Source organism: Nelumbo lutea, chromosome 6 (genome assembly GCF_056320005.1).
Source record: "Nelumbo lutea isolate HS-2025 chromosome 6, American lotus-T2T, whole genome shotgun sequence".
Lineage (NCBI taxonomy): Eukaryota > Viridiplantae > Streptophyta > Magnoliopsida > Proteales > Nelumbonaceae > Nelumbo > Nelumbo lutea.
The window spans coordinates 10,366,902-10,391,889 of NC_142689.1; the positions used below are offsets into that span (position 1 = coordinate 10,366,902).

At 37.8% G+C, this 24,988-nt stretch overlaps 1 protein-coding gene across 1 annotated transcript; it reads right to left on the reverse strand.

The window, feature by feature from the left end:
• Positions 1-349: 349 nt before the first annotated feature.
• On the reverse strand, positions 350-23,634 carry LOC148847279 (DDT domain-containing protein PTM-like). Its single transcript, XM_088948554.1, has 10 exons — positions 23,475-23,634; positions 22,301-23,237; positions 21,321-22,031; positions 19,861-21,091; positions 6,038-6,329; positions 5,824-5,948; positions 5,173-5,630; positions 5,025-5,053; positions 1,903-2,391; positions 350-1,808 (listed from the first exon to the last, which is right to left on the reverse strand). The coding sequence occupies exons 2-10, from the start codon at positions 23,131-23,133 to the stop codon at positions 865-867; spliced, it is 5,112 nt and encodes a 1,703-aa protein (XP_088804680.1). The 5' UTR covers positions 23,134-23,237; positions 23,475-23,634; the 3' UTR covers positions 350-864.
• Positions 23,635-24,988: the final 1,354 nt, after the last annotated feature.

Below are 24,988 nucleotides of genomic sequence, written 5' to 3' on the forward strand. Positions count from 1 at the left end.
GATGCCATATAACAGATCCCTACGACCCTACCCCCCCCCCCCCCCCAAAAAAAAAAAAGAAAAAAACCCTTCAGATCACCAACTCCCACTAACCTAACAAAACTGTAAAAGAATTGATTCACATAATTCATATGGGATAAGCACCAAAAAACCTGCTTATCCTTTGACACTGAAATCAAGATCATGGTAAATCAAATATCAATTCAATTCCCCATGTATATGATTCAATGCCACCAATTAGCAAATGCAGGATAAGAATCACTGCTAGTTCTTGTAGATCAAACTTTTAGACCGGTTGGTAAATTCCCACGTCCCCATTAACAGGAAACAAAAACAAAAACAATAGATAGGCCCCAAAAAATAGGTTATTTTCAAGCAGTAAGAATCACCTTGGCATGCACCTGAGTACTTGAAGCTCTGATTTATTCAGAAAAATGAAGGGACCTCTGAAGAGGGGAAACTGCTTGGTGCAGTAGTAAAATATCTAGCTGACAAGCATGAGACGCAGATTTGAGTCTGAAAAATGGCCACTTCATGCAAAAAAAAAAAAATGTTGAAGGCTAGGCCCAAATCCAGTCCACCCCTCCCAAAACCCCAGATAACCAGGACCAACATTTGGTAATGGCCCTAAAGGACCCTTGGAACCAATAGTTATCCATGAGGTACTCTTCTGAAACTTGTTGGTGCCAAGCAAAGGACAACTTATCTTTCAATTTTGTTCATCCCCACCGTTGCTGCCAGAGTAATAACTCAAAGCCTTGGTTTGTCATTGCTTAAGGATCAGTTATGGCCTGTTTCTATACCTCAAGCCGCAAAAGGACAGAGTAGTCAAACCCCAAATTGCAAAACAGACAGGCATCTCAACTATCGCCAATCCCGGCAGTTACCACACTTCCATCTATCTCCCCAAGAAGGCTCCACCCACGGTGAACAATGGCTATGTATCCACATCCCACAAACCTCACAAGAAAGGTCTGTAGCTGGCTCTGTGTTAGAACATATATCACAAGGTATCTTGTTAACAGTGGGTTCCAAAGCTGTGGCTAAATCATGATTACCCTCTACGGTATCAGTTCTATATTGTTCAGGTGGATTGTAGGATGTCAATGCACCACTACCAGAAGAATTTCCCAAACCCCCCGAAATGTCCATTGGCGCATCAAATAGATCCAATTGGTCATCATCTGATGCCAGCAACTCAGTAAAAGAGAAGTATGTCTGAGGTTCAAATTCCATGTCCTCATAGTTCAAGCCTCCATAGTTGATCATCTCACTTGTTAAGCCATCAGCAGAGAACTCCCACTCAACGTTTTCCACTCGAGGAGATGATGCTTTCTCAGTAGCATTTAAATGGTTGCTTGGTTCAAGAAAAGTGGACACCACATACGATGGAACTGGGCTCGGATTAAGAACATCTGCATCCTTCTCATGTTTTTGTCTTCTGACTGGGAGTTTCTGTGGTCCAGCACTACTCCATTCAGGGCCAACTTCTAATGAAGGTTCTGCGGTCGGCTCAACCATTTCAATAGAGAAACCAAGTGGATCATTCTCCTCTATGATTACCTCTTCCATCTTTGTGTCTGGTCTATTAATTTCACATTCTCCAATTTGCCCACAGCTGCTTCCAGAGACACGGCCCATTCCTGTACTTGATTGCTTTGAAGCTCTCATACGTGGTGGCTTCCTGCATTCTTGAACCATATAGGGGCATATGGGTGCACGATTCCTACGGCACTTGCAGCACCGAAACCCCACAACATCAAATATTTTGGACTCCTCCAGCTGGAGGGCATCAGCATGATACCAATCTGCAAAGAAAAACAAATCCAGTGTGTCAACACAAAAAAAAAATGAAAAGAAAGAAATTCCAGGGTGAAAAATCTTGTAGAGGCAGAGGCTTACTTCTGCAAGTTTCACAGCAGATATACATCAGATCAGGATTATATGGCGTGCGGCAGAGACGACAAATGGGTGCCCTTGGTGGGTCCATGTGTGAATTCCCTTTACACAAAATGTTGCTTAACCTGAAGTTGGTACCAGTGTCCTCGGCATTCTTCTTCCTCCATATAAGACCATAGGTAGGATTAGTCATACGTCGAACTTTGGTTGCTGACTTAGACTTAGGAGTAGGTGCCTTCATCTCTTGATGGGTGTCCATATTTCCAGTGAACAGAAATGGCTGAAGATAACCATTTTGCTTTGTGCCTTCTGTGATTGTAAACTCCTGCTTTTCTTGTGCTTGCAGTGACACTTGAGTGATCAGGGACTTCTTACTAACCTCATTCAAAGTGACAATTTCGGCACGGTAACACTTGTTGCATGTGATCAAAAATTCCACCTCATCTTTTGCATGAACTGTCGAAGATACGACACAATCCTTGTGACAATAACCTGACCAGAAATGCAGCAGCAAGAGAGTTCATAGAGCTGGACTGACATTTAAACCAATATGATGGTATGTCCATCCAAAAGAATATAACAGTGATTTAAAAGGCACGCCTAGGCGCACAGGCGAGGCGCATTTCAGGGTAGGTGCCTCGCCTGGTGCACCTTGCACCTCAGCTCAGGCATGCACCCTTTGAAACTTTGCCGCTGTTTTGCTTTTTTTGTGTCTAGTGGCTGGGCCAGGGGCTCCGCCCCCGGACCCCTGTGCCACGCCCCTCAAGGCAAGCCCAAACAAATCCACATTAGGTCTTAAATTCTTAGTTCTCACACAACCGGAGATTCGAGAACCCCCTATTTGGTACTGTTGTTCTTTTTTTTTTTTTGATAAATAACAGACTTTTATTAAAAGATAATAATAGAAAAGGTACAAAAGGAGGGGTAAAAATTCTTAACCCTCCCAAGAAAGCAATTCAGATTACAATGTTGCCCAGAAAAAATTAACTCTTCCCACCCCTTGTTTGGCCAATGAATCTGCCAAGGAGTTGGCGCACCTCTTTATCCATTGAAACTTGACTTCCATATTTTGGGTGGGATGTCTAACTTTCTTTTTTTCATTCAGAAACTTCCACAGACTAGAAGTATCCTTCATTAACCAATTTACAGCCAACTTAGAGTCACCTTCCACTATCAATTTTCTGATAGTTAACTCTTGAGCTCTTTTTAACCCTTCCAAGACAGCCAATATTTCAGCTCTAAGAGAGTCCCCCCATCCAATAGAACCAGAATACAATGCAATAATTCGACCTTCATCATCCCTGAAGGCTCCCCTATACCTGACAGACCTGGATCTCCTTCTAAATAATTTTCAAAAATTTGCAAAGTTTTAATCCAATGGATCACCCTTATAAAAATCAGTTCAATGATTACACCCTTATTTCTTTCTTTCCCATGAAAGGTCAGTTGATTCCTTTCCTCCCAGACTGTCCAACATACAGCTGCTCTTACACACCACAGAATTTTCCCTCTCTTCTTCTCAGCCCCCCTAACAATAGTAGAATGAAATAGGCTTTGTACATTTGGGGGAGGGGTCCACCTGCCACCAAAAAGAAAGAAAAACCAACACCAGATTTCTGAAACAAATGGGCAAGAAACCAATAAGTGATAGCAAGTCCCACCATTCTTCTTACAAAGGATGCACCAGTGTGGGGATAAACACCAATAAGGCCTTTTTCTTTGAAGTAAATCGCAAGTGTTACACTTTTCAAGGAAAACTTCCCAACAAAAAAACACTAATACTAGGAGGAATTGGTCTACCCCAAACTTCCAAAACTGGAAAAGGGATTTCAAAATTAATTCTGTTGTTCATTCATTCATCCTAATAAAATGTCTTCTTAAAAAGCAATAAAATCATTATTTTTGTGTGAGAACTAAGAAATTAAGACCTAACATGGACTTGTTTGGATTTGCCTCGAGGGGCGTGGTACAAAGGCGGCTCATAGAATTAGGAATGTAATATGTTTTACATCACATTAGCTACTTGAAGTAATGCAGTTGAGAAAAAAAGAGATTGTGGGTTTTATATGCTTGAAAATGTTTTATATATTTGATTTTATTTTTAAATTCTCATTCGAATATGCTTTACATGTTATATTTATGTTTCTTCATATTAGATAATAGGTTTTTTAAAACATTTATTTTAAAATTAAAGTATATTTTTATTAATATCATGTTTAATATTTTTTTATTTTTTGCATTTTTTATTTTTTAGCCTTTTTTTATTTTTGCACCTTGCCTTGCACCTTGTGCCTCAGGCACAAATTGACCCCTGCGCCTTGCGCTTTTAAAACACTAGAATATAATAAGAAAATTATTTTCAGTAGTCCAAATGTTAATATACACTAGTTGCTATAAAAGAATTAAGTACTTGGAGATATATGCTACGTCATGTACTACTGGGGGAAAAAAAAGCATAAGGTTTTATTCACAGCTTGTTCATCGTGCAGATCCCACTTGTATATGACAGGCATCAGACAGGTAGGAGTTTCAACCAAGGTTCAAAGTATCGATACGCCCCTGTGTATCGGTACTTAAAAATACACACTCGATGGTTTTTTTTAGTTTTTTTTCAAAATATGATTTTTAAAGATGTTTTTAATGGCTTTTTACTGAAATAAACCAGGGTCCCGAAACACCTGTAAATAGGTGTATCGAGACCAAAAGATACGATACGATACACCCGATACGGGGCGTAACATATCAATACTTTGAACCTTGGTTTCAACCTTATTCAGACCCCATGCACCAAGATCTACTCTTATTAACTGGGAAAAACCAATCTACTGAATTTCTTGTTTGTCCACATGTCTGCCAGAGCAACAAGCAACTCTTCTTTTTAAGGTAAAGTACATCAGTATTAAAACCATAAAGAAGTGCCTGGTCCTCTATACAATGTGATGCTGTACATGTCCAACCCTTTAGGACCTCAAAAAAAAGCCCACCCTGATGCAGTAGGGCTGCAAAGTTGGAAGGAGAGAAGTATAGAGAGAAGGAAAGAGAGGAGAAATGGTAGGGAAAGAGAAAAGGTTTCCCTAATCTATTATTATATGGAAGAAACGAGTATAACTGAGAGATTTTAATACCTTTACATGAACTACACTTGACTGCATTCCTGTAAACCAAGAAAAATGCTATCAGATGAATTGGCAGTAAATTACATGGTAAAAGGCTACAAAATGAAAGCAGTACAAAACCAAATATGAAAAGGATGATAAGTAAACAAATAAATACCCGAGTAAGACATCTTGTTGACATGAAGCACAAGAACACTTCTCTAGTTTCTCTGCCTTACACACAAGATATGTGAATATATCCCTCCGAGAAGTTCTTAATTGTCTTATTTGTAACATGGACAATAAATGTGAGCCCTCCTTAACTGATGGCAAAGGAACCTTTTCCATCTTCTCTTCATATTCTTTAATTAGATATAGCGGGACCTGAGCTTCAGAAAACCAAAACTTGTCCTCTCCATCCTGGACATGCTCTACTTCTAGAATATTTTTCAAAACACGGGAAGGGAGGTGCTTCTGGTTACCAAAAGCTAGTCCATATCTTATCTTGTTTTCCTGAATTTTCTTATCACAAATGACTGCATTTCTGTAAGCAGAAGTTTCAGTTTCTGGTCCCTTTCCATCTTGAAAGTTCTTGTCCAGATCACTCCATCTTAAATGAAGATCAAGGTATCTGACCTGATGCAAATAACAAAATTGAACACAAATTAGATTGCCCTGAGCAGTATAAGCCACATATGCAGGCATAAATGCTAGAAAAAAAAATATCAGAGAGAAACCAATCAAACAGTATTTATAGCTAGAGGCAGAATAGGGAAAGAGAACAAATGAACTTAGAACCAGGAACGTGAATGAAAATTGAATGACAAACCTGAAGTGCAAGCTGTGATGCATTCTTACTCATTTCTACTGCAGTTCTCCAAGCAAACTGCCTGCTTCTTCTAGGGATCTCAGAACCTTCAGCATAATAAATACCAGAAATCTTCCGAGAACCACCTGATGTTACACGAATGTAAATAAAATTTACAAGAGAACCAGGAGAAGCAATGTCAAATGTTTAAAGTATGTTTAAAGTTAATCTTTACCCTGCCTAGCTGCCCTTTTAACTACAGAACATGGTAAAATTCCTTTCTGAAATACAAGCTTTGAGAGTTTTCCTCCTCGCCACCTGTTTACATCCCTCAGATTGTCCTGGGAAGGATCAGTGATGATTTCAGATGCTGTAGATTGTTTCCTCTTTCGCCTCCCTGGTCCACGCTTCTGAGTTGATCCACCAAGATGACTTGCACTTTGGGCAACAGAAGACTCAACTGACCTATCATCCACAAGTTTAGCCCACTCAGCAGAAAAGGCAATTGGGCGAATGTTTTCCTCAAGCTGCAAAACAGAAAAATCAATGGAGCTTGGTATGTATACCAGTACATGCCAGGAGCATGGCGTGTATATTAACATGGATACATATGCATACATCTGATGTTTACTGTTACTTGATATTACAAACTTTTCACAATCAATGTTTTTAAAACTGGACCAGACCAACTGGTTGAACAGGTACGAACAGGGCATTGACCAAAAACTGGTTCAACAGAAAACAGTTGGTTCAGGAAACATTGTGAAGTTGAATTGCCCAATTAAACCAGGAAAACCAAAACGAGCCCCTTTCCAGATTGATGCCTGGTCTGGGTTTCAAAACACTTTTTGCAAAGATTTTTTTTATTAGTAACATAAACTTTTATTAAAAAATACAAGTGGAAGTATAATGGTCAACTAACTTGTACCTTTTTTGGCTACAGACTAACCTTAAACCATTGTGCAATCTTAACCATTCCTTTAACTTCTAATGCAAGTAGTAAAGTGAGTAATGGCTCAAAAAAAAAAAAAAAAAAAGAAAATAACTTCTATATACTTGAAGCAACAATCTTAGTATTCACAAATATAAATACATAAAAATAGGAAAAGTTTAGATTTATTTCATTGGCCTTCACATCAAAATGAAAAATGGAATCCAGCCAATGAGGTTATTGTACTAACCTCTGACGATGTGGAGTTTTGAATTGTATGGGGTGATTTTAAAGTGGGGTCAGAATTTAGGGTCCATTTGATTTCCCGGAATAGGTGCCTGAAATTGGAATTCTGATTCCATCCATTTGTTTAGTCAGAAAGGGATTCCAATTCCCATTCTTGGCAGAACGGGATTCTCCCATATGGGGAATGACCATTCCAGGCCCCCGGGGATGGGATTCCCATTCTAGAGTTTCTCAAAAAGTAAAGAACTCCTAACAAAAAAACCTTTATATTAATAAAATATTATTAAAATAATAATAATATAGTAATAGAATATTAATAAGGTCATAAAATAATAATAATATATTAATAAGTAAATGATAAAATGATAATAATACAATAATAATGAAAACTTAATAAAATATTTGTAAAAATTAATAAAATAATAAATCATTAGTAACATATATAAATAAAATACTAGTAAAATAGTAATATAATAATAGTATTGTAATAAAATTTTAATAATTTAATAATGAACTACAAATATATTAATCATAAAATATAATAATAATAATAATAATTACTAATATAATATTAACATAACTAAAGTAATAAAATAATAACATATTAATAATAAAATAACTAAAGAGTGAAAATAAAATAGTAATAAATGTTAATAAATATAAAAAATGTAATATAAAATACTAATATATTAATTATTAAATACCAATATTAATATAACATTGTTAAAAGTAAGAATAAATAATAAAATATTAATAAATTGATACATAAAAATTTTGATTTATTCCAATTTCGGTTCCACATGAACCAAATAGCAACATCCGGAATCCAGCCTTGACTCCCATTTGAACCAAACAAGCATAAAGAATAGGTGATTCCAATTTTGATTCTAGGGGTTTTCAATTCCAATCTTGATCTTAAACCAAACACACCCTTGAGGTGTTTTGTGTTTTGGTGGTTTGGTACTTTGGTATGGTTTCAAGTTTGTTGGAAGTTTTTGTTGGTACAAGTTTTTTCTGGTTTGGGGAGTTTGTCTTTGGGAGATTGAATTGTAAGCTTGGAGTTGGATTGTTTTGGGCAAGGTTTTAAATTTCGCAATGTATCGACCAATACGGGCCAATACATATCGTTTCGGAAGAGTTCCGATACACGAAACATGTATAATTACATGGTTTTATATTTTTTCATCTGTATGGGACCGATAAGGATTTGTATCAGACCATTTCGGGTATGTATCGGCCAATACAACTCGAAACGTGCTGATAAATACCCGAAACGGGCCGATATGCATTATGTATCAGCCGAATTTAATTTCCCTCTTCTTTTTAAATTTAAATAATCTCTTCTCTCTCTCATTAATATCAATTTTAATTAAGTCTTAAAGTTTGAGATGTTACTAAATGCTAATATAATTTAATTAAATGCTCATTTAAGTTACCTTTGATTCCAGCATTTAATATGTCATTAAATGTTATTTAAGTGAATAACTTGTTAAAAATCACAAACCAAAGGTAACAAGTTTCGAACCCAAGTCATTTGCTTATAACAATAATTAATTAACCATTATACCAACCTTAATTACTTATTAGAATGACATGTTTTTTTATACTTAAAGTAATCTTTCTTGCCTTGGTGGATGTTTCCCAACAAATGCTATAAATTTGATTATTAATATTTATATAATAATTAGATGAATACAAGTTATATTTATTTATTAAAAATTAAGGTATATATTAACTTGTATACATAATAAATATTATCTAAATCTATATATAATAAATATTACTATATATACACACATTTTAGTTCTATTATTTTTCAATGGTTACTAACTATATCCCGATACTTTATATAAATCATTAAAGAATGGTTTTTATGTTTAAATAAATTAATTATACTCACATAAAACTCATTTTTATTATTGTTCATATTTTTAAGGATTGTTTTTTTGGATTTTCTAGTGTATCCATGCAATCTTGATTTTTCGTCTGTATCTATACATTTCCAAAGCATATCTCGATACGTTTCTTAAAAGTACCTTTCCGATACACCTTGCGTTTCCGATACTTTGAACCTTGGTTTTGGGGGGTTGTTTGTTTCTTCTCTCAAGTGACTCTTGATCACCTTTCTTTTTTCTTTTAATAAATTTTATTTATTACCAAAAAAATGTGGGAATCGCTCATTTGAAGTTTGTAAATGATAGAAAAATATTGAGGGTGAAACCAACCAATAGAAACTTGGGTTTGTGGATTAAATAGATTTCAAATTTAAAGGTGAACATAGAGTCAAATCAATATGGAGGAAGGGAAGGTAGCTTCTTTTGCATAAATTTTGGGATGTGCTACAATCTCTAGGCAAGGTTCAAAATTTCACAACGTATCAGACCGTATCAGCCAATACGTATCGTTCCAACAAGAGCCCAAAACGCGAAACATGTAAAAATCATCTATTTCGTTTCTTTTTGTATGTATTGAACAAATACAGGCCCGTATCAGACTGTTTCAGCTCTATATCAGTCGATACGGGCCCAAAAAGCCCGATACACTTGATTTTTTTAGTGCCCTTCGTTCATTAATCTCTTTAATTGCTTCTATATCACATATTACACAGTGGATGACATGTTGAGGAAGTGGGGTGAAATTGCAAATTGCACACAAACCAAGTCAGTAATGAATGTGGCTTGGACTCCCCCACCTAGTGGATTCTTGAAATTAAACTTTGATGGATGCAGTAGGAGAAATCCAGGGCAATCGGGGATTGGAGGTGTTTTTAGGGACGAAAATGGGGTCATCTTTGCCATGTTCTCAGGCCCAATTGGAGTGGGTGACTCCCTTAGAGCTGAGATCTTTGCAGTTATGGAAGGAGTCCGAAAAGCCAAGGAGTTGAACATCAAGAAACTCATAATTGAAAGGGATTCAGAGGTGGTGATAGGGTGGCTGACTAAAGATCAAAATGGTTTATGGAAGTACAATAATGAGAGGAGGAAATTCATGTGGCTAGCGTGGGAGATGGAAGTTAAGACATATTGGGTTAAAAGATAGGCAAATTCCCTAGCTGACAATTTAGCTAAACAAGGGGCAGAAAGGGATTCACTGTTTTGGGCTAAGCTGTAACTTTAGTGTCTTCTTTTCTTCGTTTCTCTTCTTCTTCTTTTTTTCCACTTATGAGGCTCTTTGTGGCTCTTGGAAGATAAGTGTGTTTGTCTTCCTCCTACGAACTTTCTACTTATGATTTAATGAAAGTGTTATTGATCCAAAAAAAAAAATTGCTTTTATATTTATTTCTAACTTTTCTTTCATTAATTAGTCAATTACTCCTACTTTAAATTTAAATTTGAATTTCAGCGCTTAATTCGAATTCTCTTATTAATTCCACTAATTAATGATACTCTCTCACTAATTCCGCTAATTAATGAGCATGTCTCATTAATTTCGTTTTGTTAGTATAAAAACTATAAACTTTAAACAATGGCAAAATTCGAACCTTAGTCATTAGGTTTTAACAACCGTAAGTCACCACTTGGACATACCCATTTGCTTGTTATGGTCGTATGCATTATTATTCTTAAGTAAATTTTCTATTTTCTTAATGGATATTTATTAATAAATGTTAGAATTAATTATTAAAACTTATATACTAATAAATATTAATATAAACTAACATTTATATTGCTTATTTGAAAATTGATGTATACACATTCATATTTTAGTTTTTTTGTTTTCTCACATTTTATTTATTCCATTATTTTTCAACAATTATTAATTGTAATTATTTACAATTAAATTATTGTAAATATGGATTTTTACATTTAAATAACTTATTTACAATCATTTAAGACTTGTAATTGTTGTTAGTAATATATTTTTTAGGATATATTTGAATTTCCTAGCATATTTATACGTATCTTAATTTTCCATCCATATCTATGCATATCCAAAGCATAAAGCGCATCCCAATATGTCCCTTAAAATTGTCTTTCTGATACAATTGAACATTGTCTCTAGGTCAATAAAGTATTGAGGTGACAAACCCAGGATCAATAATTTTTGGAACCATGCTGTAGAAAAAGATAATGAAGAAGCAAACTATATGGAAAATGAATTACATATCAATCGATGGTAGAATGATTCTCACTAATGTTGTGTTTGGTTTGAAAGAAAAGGTAGTGAAATTTATACAACACTGTATAGGTTTCCCTACCCTTTCTTTCAAACCAACACAACCTAAGCCTAGCCTAGCTAATCTTCCGATGTACTACTTTTCAATTTTTAATATGCCATAGGCTATCGTAAAGAAAGTTAAGAAGATTATGAGAGGTTTCTTGTGGGAATCAAAGGAAAGGAAGAGGGGTCATTTAGTTAGATGGGAAATGGTTTGCAAGAGGAGTGAGGGTTGGGATTAGGCAATGTAGGGGAAAAGATAAATTGTGCCAAATGGGCTCTTCGGTAATGGATAGGATGCTAAAATCTCCAACATGGCTACTCTTGCTTTACCATGGAAGGCTATTCACGATACCCCTCCTACTTTAAACAATTTTGTAAAGCATGATGTTTCTTCTAGAAATAAGATTAATTTTTGGAAGGACCTTTGGATTGGCAATTCATCTCTAAAGATTTGTTTGTTACCATGTAAGGTTTCTTTAGAGATGAAAATCCAAAGGACCTTAGGGATTTAGGAGAAACCTTAGAGCGTTGAAAATCCAGCCGACGACCAATTTGCTAAACACCCTAGAAGGGATTTTCCTTGATACTGGGAAAAAGGATTTGCATATTAGGACACCTCGTTCCTATGGGGGCTCCTATTGTGCTTCCTTCTTCAAGGCTTTGTCCTTGGTTAATCCTAATTTGCAATTTTTTCCTGTGAAAGTGTGGTGTAAACCTATTCCTCCCAAAATAGGGGTGTTCTATTGGGAAGATTTTCATGAGTCTTGTGATCTCCTACAAAGGAGGAGGCATTATTGGAATTTGTCCCCTAACTTGTCTACATTGTGTAGATCAAATTGTGAGTCTTGTTACCACTTACTAATCTCCTATCCTTTCGCTATATGCATTTGGGAGTCATTCTTTTCTCTTTTTGGATGCAGGTCAAACTTTTCTGCATGTGTGCCCAGCTTATAAGGGCATGAATACTGCAGAAGTTTATAAGGGCTAAGTGGTTTCAACAATATGAGAGGAAAGAAATGCTAGGGTATTGGTAGATACCTAGGTATGGGAGGTCCTAGGTTGTCCTACTACCAAACTACTAGTTGGCCTTTCAGCCTTTGAGATATCTGCATATGCCCCTAGGAGACAATCCGAAGGAAAGTAGATTTTGGAATCCAATAGTAGAGAATTGTTCTTAGAAATTGGCAACTTGGAAGAGGAACTACATTTCTTTTGAGGCTAGAATTACCTTAATAAAATCCACCTTAGCAAACTTGCCAATTTATTACTTGTCGGTTTTTAAAATGCCATAGAGGGATATCCAAAAAACTTAGAAAAACAGATGAGAGACTTCTTGTGGGAGTTGGGAGAAGGTAGGAAGGTTCACTTGACTAAATGCGAGTTGGTGTGCAAAAGCAAAGAGCAGGGAGCTTAGGGATTGGTCATTTAGGGAAGAGTTTATCCCTAAAAAGCAAATGGCTATCGAGTTGGCCTTTGGAGAGGGGGAGACTTTGGCAAGAGGTTATTGGTAGTGTTCATGGAAGTGTAGGCAATGGTTAGGACAAAGAGGTCTCTCTTCAAGGGCTACTTTGGCTTCCCCATGAAAGCCAATTTGTGGAGTGTATCCTCAATTTCTAAGCCTTATCAAGTATGATGTTTGCTCTAGAGACAAATTTCTCTTTTGGGAGGACCTTTGGATAGGCAACTAGTAGAAATCACTAATTGCATATTTAGGTGAATTCCTTGTGAAGGGAAAGAAGAGGAAGATGAAGATTTCAGCAGTGGAGAAGAAAAGGGAAGGAAAAAAGAGTAGGAAGTCAACCAGGATTCTAAGATTAACCCTAGCCGCCAACCCCTCATTATAATTTATACTTAACTTAAAGGATGCGATATTACAAGGATGCCCTTAGTAGGGTGGCTACTAATGTAGTTGAACAATCACAACTTAAAAACATAAACCAATGGGCCTAAAGCCCAACAACTTCCTAACTAAATAACTTAAAATAAGAATAAAAACAACTAGGCCCAACTCAACACTCCCCCTCAAGTTGGGAGTAAATGTCACACATTCCCAACTTGCGTAGATCATGCTCCAGCTTGTTCTTTGCAACACCTTTTGTGAGAACATCAGCGAGTGCAGATCAGAAACAATGTATGGAAGACAAACCTCTCCAAAAGTCACTCTTTCTCTGATAAAATGTCTATCAACTTCAATGTGCTTAGTTCGGTTATGTTTGACTGGGTTATGGGCAATGTTAATTGCTACATGGTTATCGCAGTACAACATCATAGGTTCTTCTGCCTGTACACCAATTTCTTCTAATTGGAAACGGATCCAGAGAAGTTCTGAAACTCCATGTGCCATGGCCCTGTATTCAGCTTCAGCACTTGATCTTGCCACCACTGTTTGTTTCTTACTCTTCCACAAGACAAGGTTACCCCCAACAAGGGTGCACACTCTTGAAGTTGATCTCCTATCATCAAGGCATCCTACCCAATCTGCATCTGTACTCTAGTTTCAACTGTCCATGATCAGTAAACAATATACCTCTGCCTGAGTGTCCCTTCAGATAAGCAAGAATCCTATCAACTACCTCCCAATGCTAGACTCGTGGAGCATGCATGTATTGACTTACCACACTTACTACATAGGAAATGTCTGGTCTTGTCATACACAAGTATAGCAGCCAACCCACTAGTCTCTGATATCTCCCAATGTCCTTTACTGGCTCACCTACTGATGCATTGATTCTATGGTTCTGATTAATAGGGGTACTAATTGCCTTTGTTCCAAACTTCCCTATCTCTTGAAGAAGATCCAAGACATACTTCATTTAAGAGATAAAAATTCCATGTTTTGATCTTACAACTTCAATGCCTAAGAAGTATCCTAATTCTCCAAGATTCTTAATTTCAAATTCTTTATGTAGATTCCTTTTCAGACAATCAATCTCACTTAGGTCATTCCCCGTGACAACAATATCATCCACATAAACAATTAGGACTGACACCAAAGATCCCCTTCACTTCACAAACAATGTATGGTCGGATTGAGTCTGAGTGTAGCCAAAAGCAATCAAGGCCTTTCTGAATATATCAAACCATGCTCTAGAAGATTGTTTTAAGCCATAAAGTGACTTCTTAAACCTGCATACTTTTCCTTTTTTAGCATCACTGTAAAAGCCAGCAGGAAGATCCATATACACTTCCTCTTGCAGATCCCCAATTAGAAAAGCATTCTTCACATCAAGTTGAAACAATGACCAAGAGTACAAGGCAGCAAGAGAAAGAAATATCTGAATAGAGGTCATCTTTGCACTTAGTGCAAAGGTCTTTAAGTAATCAATGTCATAGGTCTGTGTGTTCCCATTTGCAATAAATCTTGCCTTGTACTTTTCTATACTTCCATCTACCTTATATTTTACTGTGTAAACCCATCTGCATCCAACTGCCTCCTAGCCCTCTGGTAAATCCACAATGTCCCATGTCTGATTTTTTATCAAAATTTCCATCTCTTCCTGCATAGTTGTCTTCGACTCAAGTTTGGAAATAGCCTCACTAACACCCTTGGGTGTAGACACAGAGTCAAGAGGGGAAAGAAAATCACAGCAAGAAGGAGAAAGTCCATTGTAGGATAAGTACTGTGAAATACAATGAACAGTACACTTTCTCTTCCCTTTTCTAAGAGCAATAGGAAGATCGAGATTATCTGTAACAGGGTTAATAGAATCAATGGGAACTGAAACAGTAGCGAGACCAAGAAGAATACCAGAATCCATGTCAGCTGAATTTGGAGTCTCCAAGGAACTAACAGGAAGTGAGGTGAGTTCTGTTGTAATGGAATCAACCTCCTTGTAAAGTCTCTGTCGTAAGTAATGCTGAGAAGCAGGACGCAAAGGAGGTTGTAAGGTAGGTGACACAAGAGGGTCAAGCACAGAAGTAGACACAGGTACTGGAACTGGGAGAGGAATAGACTGTTGAATCATTTCCCCAAAACACTCCCCCTGAGAAGGATTCTTTGATAAGAAGTACGTGGATTCAAAAAAGGTGACATCCATGGTAACACACCAGCTCCCAGAGACTGAATCATAGCAACAGTACCATTTCTGATTTTCTGCATATCCAAGGAAGACACACTTCTTTACTTTGTGATCAAGCTTCGAGCGGTGAGGACCAAGGATATGTGCAAAGCAGACACACCCAAACACCTTGAGAGGAATATGAAGCATCTCCCCCTCAGGAAAAATGAGACTAAATGGGGTGCTGAATCCAAGTATACGAGAGGGCACCCTGTTAATCAGATATACTGTTGTGAGAACTGCATCACCCCAAAACCGAACTAGAACTGTAGATGTAATCATCATGCTTCTTGCAATCTCAACAATGTCTTTTCTTCCTTTCTGCAACACCATTCTGTTGTGGATTGTAGGGACAACTGCTCTGATGGACAACACCATATTCTAACAGAAGGCAATGTATTTTTCAAAATATTCTATGGCATTGTCTAATCTGAACACCTTTATTCTTGTTCCAAACTATATTAGCACCATCTGATGAAATTGCCTCACCAAGGATGGTACTCCATCGCGAGATCTCATCAGGTAAATCCAAGAGTATCGTGAGAAATCATCCACAAATAACAGAAAATATCGATAATCTCCCATAGAAGGAACATGGTAAGGTCCCCACACATCAGAATGAATAACATCAAAAGAAAAAGAACACACTTTATTACTATGTTTAAATGAATGTCTACAATGCTTTCCAAGTTGACAACCTTCACACTTCAGACTTGACAAACTAACAGACTCAAAAAGTTTTGGAAACAAAAGACTCAAAGAAGAAAAAGGTAAATGGCCCAAACGATTATGCCAAAGCATAATTTGACCCACAGACCCTGACTCACTATCCCTGCTGACAATGATGACTTTGATGAGGAGGAAGCACATTCAAGAGGTAGACAATCGTCCTCTTTGAATCCAGATCCTGCAAAAGACAATGACCAAGAGAAAAAATGACTGAGCAGTTCAGGTTCTTAATCAAACTACTAACAGATAACAAATTATTTCTCAATCTGAGAACATGAAGGACAGAGGGAAGAGAAATAGAATCACTAATCTTGACAGATCCCTTCCAGCAATGGGAACATGGGATCCATCAACTGTGGAGACCCTATCTCTGCCATAGCAGAGCTAGTAAGAGAAAAAAATAGTAGAGCTATGGGTCACGTGCGCTGAGGCTCCAGAATCTATAATCCAAGAAGGTCCCTCCTTACCTGAAGTAGAAACATTATTCGCATTGACATGTGAACTACCTGTCTGAGCAAAGGAAGTAGAGTGGGCTCCACCAATATCACTTGTACCTTGTTGTCCGCTTGCTGCTAAACTGGAACTGACTGTATCTCGTTGGTTCAGAATTTGCCCATACCTCTCAAGTTCAGCCCTTGCTGCAGTAGTTGCAACAGACTCTAGAGCAGCTATAGTAGGAGGGGTCAAAATGTCACCAGTAATTGCCATGTGAGCATTTCCCCTCTTATTTTTCAGTCTAGTCGGCACAAGATGTGGGTGAAGCTTCCAGCAAGTATCTCTTGTGTGTTTAGGCTTCTTACAGCAGTCACAAATCAAATCTCTTTTTATCTTCCTTCTTGATTTCACTACCACCCCAATCTCCACTTTGTTTAGGTTTCACAATATTCACCATGGAAAACTGATTAAAAATAGGATTTTTCATCATCACATCTCTCCTACTCTCCTCCCTTGACACAAAAGCATATGCCTAGGAGAGGGTAACACTGTCCTTGGATGTTGTCTTACAATATCATACTCAGGATTAAGGCCAGCAAGAAATTCAAACACCCTATACTTCTCTAGATGTTTCTAATAGGTAGTTGCGTCATTGATAGTTTCCCAAGCAAATGTCTCTAAATGGTCAATCTCCTGCCACAAGATTTTAAGGGCTGAAAAATAAGCTACAACAGGTTTATCTCCCTGCCTTGTAGAAATAATCTGATTTCTCAACTAATAAGCCCTAGCAACATTCTCCCTCTGTGAATAGGTTTCTGCAACCCCATCTCATATTTCCTTCATTGTATTTGCCTATAAAAAAATTTACTTATATGGGGCAACATGGAATTACACAACCAAGTCATCACCATATAATTCTCCTGTACCCACTGGGAGTTGCTAGTTTCGAGTTTCATTTCTTCACCAATGATATACCCTAATTTCCCACGAGCACCAATGGCCATCTTTGCAAATTGTGACCATTCTAAGTAATTTGCACCATCCAACCTAACTATAATAATGATCCCAGTCCCAAAAAGGTCTCCAGCACCTCCTCCCATTGGTCTCATTTCACTCTCGGGCTTATTTTCAATTCCGTGACCCTCCATGCTTCTCAAAATGTGTAAAGAAAATAACTGAAATATGCAAGAAGATCAAACAAAACACTTCTGGAACCAACAACACCTTTCTGGTGTCCTAGACTGTCTTTCCACAAAAGATTCATTTTCTACAAGACGAAAGAAGAGAGAGAAGAGGCAACCGCTCTCTCTAGAAGCCTCCAAATTAGGCAAGACTTGAACCGCCCCTCACAAAAAACTCCAAGGAACCCTAAAATATTAGGGCGCCACTTCCTAGGTCAAAATTGAAGAGTCCAACAGAAATAGGACACTTCCCCTTTCTCTAGTTTTTCCTGATTTTGTTGAGAAACACTAGACCAGCTACAGGGCAAACAGATCCACCAAAAAATCCAAAAATTGGACTTACCTAAGATCTTTGATTAGCCTCTTAAATCACCGTGCAGTCGGCCAATCTAGGGCTGCATGAGAAAACAACTCAAGGAATCTTCAGTCTGCTCTAATACCAAATAGAAATCACTGATTGCAAATTTAGTTGAATTCCTTGTGAAGGGAAAGAAGAGGAAGATGAAGATTTCAACAGCAAAGAAGAAAAGAGGAGGAGAAAAGAGTAGGAAATCAACCAGGATTCTTAAATTAACCCTAGCCGCCAACCCCTCATTATAATTTATACTTAACTTAAAGGATGAGATATTACAAGGATGCCCTTAGTAGGGCGGCTACTAATGTAGCTAAACAGTGACAACTTAAAAACATAAACTAATGGGCCTAAAGCCCAACAACTTCCTAACTAAATAACTTAAAATAAGAATAAAAACAACTAGACCCAACTCAACCTTTAAAGCTCTCTCTATCTCCTTGTCACTGATTTGTGTCCTCCTCATTGATTGGGGTTAGTTGGAACTTGGGTCTAACAAGAGATTTGAGAGACCATAAGCTTGGGAGTGCAACGACAAATCCTTGATTGTCTTTCTAAATTTTTCTAAACTAGACAGTCGGGTTTGAATCCCACACACTAAGGGAGTTTTTTCTTGTGCCTCTTTTTTTCTCTTCCTTGTGCTCTTCCCCTACCTATTAGCCTTTTCCTGTGAAAGAAATTTGGTCCAAACCCATTTCTCCCAAAGTAAGGGCTTTGTGTCGGGAAGTTTTTCATGGAAAAATAAACACTTTGGATGTCCTACAAAAAAAAAGGGCCTGACTTGTGTGTTTCCCCACATCAGTGTATCCTCTGCAATTTGCAAAGCAAATGGAGAAAGTTGTTACCACCTTCTAATCTTCTACCCCTTTGTTGTAGGTATCTGGAAAAAGATTTTTGGTCTTTTTGGTACTAGGTGGAGTTTGCCCCTTCAAGTGGATAGTCTCTTTGACCCTATGACCTTCAGTTGGCCGAAGAAAAGAGGTAGAGTTATATGGAGATATGTTTGGGATGCATTGATTTGGACAGTTTGGGAGGAGAGGAACAACAGAATTTTCAATGGTATAGAAAGGAATGAGGTGGCAATGTGGGAATGTATTGTAAATAGGGCCATTCGTTGGGAAGCAATATCAAGAAGTTCTGTTATGAAGGATAAACCGGTTGTAGCCTGGACTCCTCTGGAAGAAGGTTTTATTAAACTAAATTTTTATGGCAGTTGTATTGGAAACCCAGGGCCAGCTAGCATCAGAGTATTTAGAAATTTCGATGGACACATTCTTGCTGTATTTTTAGGCCCTGCTGGAGAAGGAGATTTGGTGTATGCTGAATTCAAAGCAGTTTTTCAAGGAGTACAATTTGCCAAAGACTTCAATTATGACAGATTGGTAATTGAAGGTGACTCCAAATTGGTACTAGGGTGACTGAGGGAACTAGAAACATTGGTTTAGAAATGTAGGGATTTTATTAAAAGATTTAAATGGCCAATTAGAGATAAGATAACCATTGTTGAATGAGAAAGGTGATCTGTGATCAGCAAATGGGTTTGGCTGTTTTTTTTTATAAGTTTTTTTTTTTGGCAAAACAGGGGGTGTATAAGTCTGAATTGTTAGTGGCTCAATTGTAATTCAGTTCATGTAAAGGGGGCTGTATCTCGCACCTCTGTTTAAATGCTGTTATTGTAAAAACTTATGGTGGAAGTCTATGGGGTGTAAAAAGATATTGAAATAAAGGCGGAAAAATTAATCATTGAGGGAGACTCAAAGGTGGTGATAAGATGGTTGCTGAAGGAGGAAAAGGTATTATGGGTCTATAGAAATGTGATGAAACAGTTCAAGTGGCTAACAAGAAAAATCCATTAGCCCCTCAATTCTATAATAGAGCAGGTACCTCTCTTCATAATTAAAAAAAAAATGGAAATAATGTTGACACAACAGACGCAAAATTGTAACCAGGAAAAGAAATGCTTACTTTCAGCAAGAGAGGCTTTACTGAAGTGCAACTTGAAGCTTGTTCAACCTGTTTGCGCCACTGTTTTCTATAATTTGTAGCCAGAAAAGGCCCAAGTAGAAGGCCACGTAAACTCTCCTCCATGTATAAGATATATGTTGCAATACCATGAATGTTTCCATCTACATTCTTTAGGGAACGAAGACCACTTAGAATCCTTCCAGGTCCTTTGAGAGTATTTGAGGCAGCTAAATTCAATAAGCATCCTTTCTTGCATGTAGTGAGAGCCTTGCATGAAAGACACCAACCACATCTTCCCCTTTGGACCTCAGTAAGTTTCTTTTCAGAATTTGGCCAGCAAAAACTGAAGACTGCTGACGAGAATGCTTTAACTTGCAGAGAGACATTTGAAGAAACAAAATTCCTGGGAACAACTGGAACTTGTGAACCAGAAACATGTTTTTCTTCAGATGAAAGGACAGCCAGATTTGCAGCTGCAGTTGCTGCAACATCACCAAGGATATACAGATTCATGTAAGCCTGAGGTTTAAATGCAGAGCCCATGTAAGGGGAATCATTGGTCATTTTTCCTTTCCTTGTCCCACTATCACTATGTTTTTCTTCTTTGATTTCAGAGGACACATTCACAAAACCATTACTTGTTGTCAGAGTCAGATCATCTTCATCTTTTTTAGGACCCTTCTTACTTCCTGAGTTATAGTTAGCAAATTCTAGCATAGCTGACCTACTAGCTGAGCTTTGGTGTGTCAATTCAGAAGAGTCAGCTTGATGGCAGATTGACCCAGCAGACTGTTCATGGGGTTTTGTATTTGTGACTTCACAAACCTGTTCACTTGTAGCACCATCACCTCTCCCATGACTCTGAAGTCCTGCATGGTTAACCCCACCCAAGGAAGTAAACCCAGCTTCTCGGAAATCATTCTCCCATCCTGATAATGCTTTGCTCTCCATGTTACTTTCAGTTGTACTACTTGGATTACCCTTATGAGAAAGGGTGTCAGACAAAGTAGAAAACATGGGATCTTCTTTTTTGCCTATAGTTTGCATACTTCCTTCAGGAAGAAAATCTTTTTTGTCTTCTGGGATTTCCCAATATTTTAATACGTTTTTACAGATTGCTGAGTACATGGTAGTATGCTCTGCAGATGAACAAAGTACCCGCAGGACATTTGGAATATCATTCTTATTGTAGTACCTGGAAGTTGGTCCTGCATGGATTGAGGCCTTGAGCCTGCAAATGTTGATTCCAAGTGTTCATAAATAAGCAAGCCAAAATTTAGTAGAGCAGCTAAAGATATGAGAAATTTTAGCAAATGAGATAGGGCTTCACAATCAGATATAACACCATCTTCAAAGAAAGAAGAGAGAAGTGCTAACAGCTATTTTTCATTCCAGTTATGTCAAACTGTCAACTAGATTAAGGATCAAAAAAAAAAAAAGCAAATAATTAAGATACTTACACAAGTAAGTGATTACAAGTGCCCAAAAAGACCTGTTCATATGGATCAATACCAAAAAACTCTGCTCCCCTTAACCCCATTCCTACTCTGAGATCTGGTCCTTCCTTGTGTATCATACATTCTGGGCAAAACCATGACCCTTCAGGTAAATTGATTTTATTCAGACCAATGCATCTTGAATGGTAAGCTGAAGGACAACCATCACAGCAAATCAATGTCCCATCCATGCCACAAAGGCGACATTCGTCACTATTCCCATCCTGATCAATATCAATGACATTTGCATCCACTCCAGGAGCATTAATCCCCAAATGGTTTGAATGAGATGGTGACTTTGAATCATGAGGCTTATCAGATATTATCTCCATAGCTTCTAAGTCTTTGCAAGCTGAAGTCTTGGCATATCTAGGATGGACCCTTCTTGGCCCATTTTCAGGAGTAATGCTCGGAATCTCACCCAACTCTGCCCCCACTTCCAAGCTTTCCCTCATATCAATTTCTGTTCTTAGTTCTGCAGATTCTAAGACATCATCACACACAATCTGCAAGATCATCAGCTTCTTAGTCACAGACAAGGTGTAGTATTCCCTGTTTAAGACATCAGCATAAAATCCTTTCCATTCTGGCCCATTTGTATACCCCATTACCAGAAGATACTCAATCAAGTAAACTGGCCATGTCATTGTGTCAAGCAAGCTCCAATTGATGCGCCTATAGATATTGCAGGTACATCAGTTCTAAGCATTGATCTATGAATAAAAATATCATAAAGGAATATAGAAAAAAATACCCTCTTCTTTTTGTTGGCAACGAAAGTAACGCTTTTCTCAAAAAAAAATAACATAGAGAATGATAGAAAATGAAAACACACACTGTAGCATACAATCATATGATTGCTCCAGAGTTGCAAAAGCAAACCAAATATGATGGTTCAAATTATACAATCTACCTGGCTGGATGATAGAGAGAAAGAGAGATACCTCAAGCATTTTGATGCACACTCTGCACCATCAGAAGAAAGCATCTCAAGATGTCGCCTCAATGCACGCAAAAGGGCAACATGAATGGCATCCAGCAAAGTGTTGGGGACGACACAATTAAGCGAACCAACAAAATCATCTAGTCCGAATGGACTTAAAAATAGCTGTATACTAAATGAACGCAAGAAATTGTACACAGAAAACAGGTGAGAAGCAATCTCCTCTGGAACACCTAAATTACCCGAGGAAGGAGGCAATAATGGTGATGGAATAAAAGGGCTCTCCACCTCTAAGAAAGATTCCCGTACTGGAACATATTCACACGAATCACTGAAAGAGTCAGCATCTTCATGAAGCTGAATCCCTCCTGATTCAAGACTTTTCCTGGAACCCGATTCGAGTTCAGAATTCAACTTACTGGCAGTAAGTGCTTCATAGCTATCAAATCCGTTTGCAGATGTCACTGCCTTCTGCTCAGTTATCCTGCTTGGCGTCCTTGAATCACCCGAAGAAATCAAGTTGTCCAATTTCATCTTCCTGGTATTAAGATCGTCATCAAAATCACCCACTGCAACAAGGAACTCGCGAATTTCCCCGCAGTCCAGGTCCTCAGAATCCCCATCCTCGTAATCAACTCTGTACAATCCACTACTATAAGAAACAACCTTCCCTAGGAAAACCCCGTTCCCTTCAAAGAACTTCTTCACATATCTTCCTACCAGGGCCTTAGCCCTTGTCTCAACCCTCCCTCTACTATCAAGACAATCATATTGGTTTCCCTTTTTTCTCCTCTTCCTCGCCCGATCCTCCGTTGTTGGCTCCTCTGACTCCATTTTCAGCTACTCGAAAAGCCTTAAACTGAAATCCGCTTCCTTGAAATAACCAGTGCTCAAGACAACCCTTCTTCCGGAGCAATCCTCTTTATGTTCCTGCCTCCCTGAAAATACATATAAAAAGATAAAACCCTAGAATAAATCTCTTAACTTAGGGTTTTCGCAGATCCTCCTGAGCAAAACCACACCCTAATAGTATCAAGGAAATCAAATACCATCAAATTTCCCGAAAAGGGAACAAGGCCTGCTAACCTAGTGCCGCTTCTTCAGCACGAAACATAAATCCACGGAAACGATAAAGTAGAATAATCAAAAGGGTTCGTCGAGTTTCGTGCTATTACCTAGTTAGGGTTCGGATATCGCCATTAACGACGTGACTGAAGCTTCTCGGATGCAAAGAGAGAAAGAGATTTGGGAATAACGAGTTTTTGGGGGGGTGAGGGTGTTTGTGTCGTTACTCATTGCTGCCCTAATTGGAGGGGAAGACCAACGGCCTCCTACATACTCTTCCACCGGGTGAAACCCCCTTTACCGCCAAAAGTTACACCACGCGGTTCATGTGAACTCACATCAACCCGCCTGAGTTCACTCATCAGACTCGTTCCTCTTTAAAACCAAAATATAATTATTTCTTAAGAACCGAAAACCAACGTTCTTTTTTCTATGTGTGCCTACAAAGAAAGCAAAATTTATATTAATGGTGTAATAAGGTTTAAATCAATTTTGATAAACATTTGTCAATCCTTAGAGAAAATGTAGAATCCGGGTTGGCTCGGCACAAGTGAGTCAACCCGGAAAGGGGCAAGTAAAGTTCAGCGAAGTAACCCCATACGAAGGACGCGCTATTGGTGGCTTACGGGCTTCTACTGGTATTAACTTTGTTGGTACGAGCAAGTGGCGGGAAAATCCTCTGATTCGTTAGGCATCACCCGGGTTCATTTCGAAGTATACAGAAAGGAATGAACAAGGGGCCCAACTGCATTTGTTTAAGTTTAACGGTCATCTTACCTAAGCCGCTCCTTTCATTGGAACATGGCACGAGTAAGTTTGTAATATGTTAGAAATTGACCATACCAATTAATAATTGGAATTCTCCTATTTTTTAAAAACCCCCAAAAAAATAGAACTTTCTTATTTTTTTAAAGAAACAAAATATGTATATCTGGCTTGAAATTACTTTTTGCATTTTACACTCCTAATGCCCTCAACAGTAAATAATAAAATAAATTATGTATTCTTTTTCTCCTTCCTTTTGATTGAGAGTGTTTGGTGAAGAATAGGGAGTTGGCCTTACTCACTTTGGGTGGAACAAGGTGGCTAATTTATGATGGTTGATAATTAGGGTTGAAAAGAAAATCCAATTATATCATCATTTAACAACTTGGTAATTGCTAAGGTCTCGTGTTGGTTGTAGCAGAGGTTTGGTCAAACAATGTCTGTGTTTAGGTTGTAGTTATGGTTTTGGGGAATGGGCTACCCTCATTGTGTAGTCCCATTGAGTAAAAACAAGTTCAGATTGTTCTACCTTGTATATGAAAGTTTTGTCATTGGTTGTCCAAGTATTCTAATCAGATAACAAATTGGTTGAATATGATGGAAATGAAGATGATAGATTGGCAGACACGTTTGGATTAGGGTGTCAACACACTAGTTTTAGTTGGACTCCTTTCAAATCAAAATCAATTTGGATAGATTGGACAGACTGTAAAGGCATTGAATTTGACCAATATATACTTAATAGTCCAATGTGTTTTGATTGGATTGGATTGGATTGGGTTGGATTGAACCAATATTTGGTCCATTAATTAATAGTATTTGAGAATATAAGTGTCACTTGAATATGTATGAATTGGAA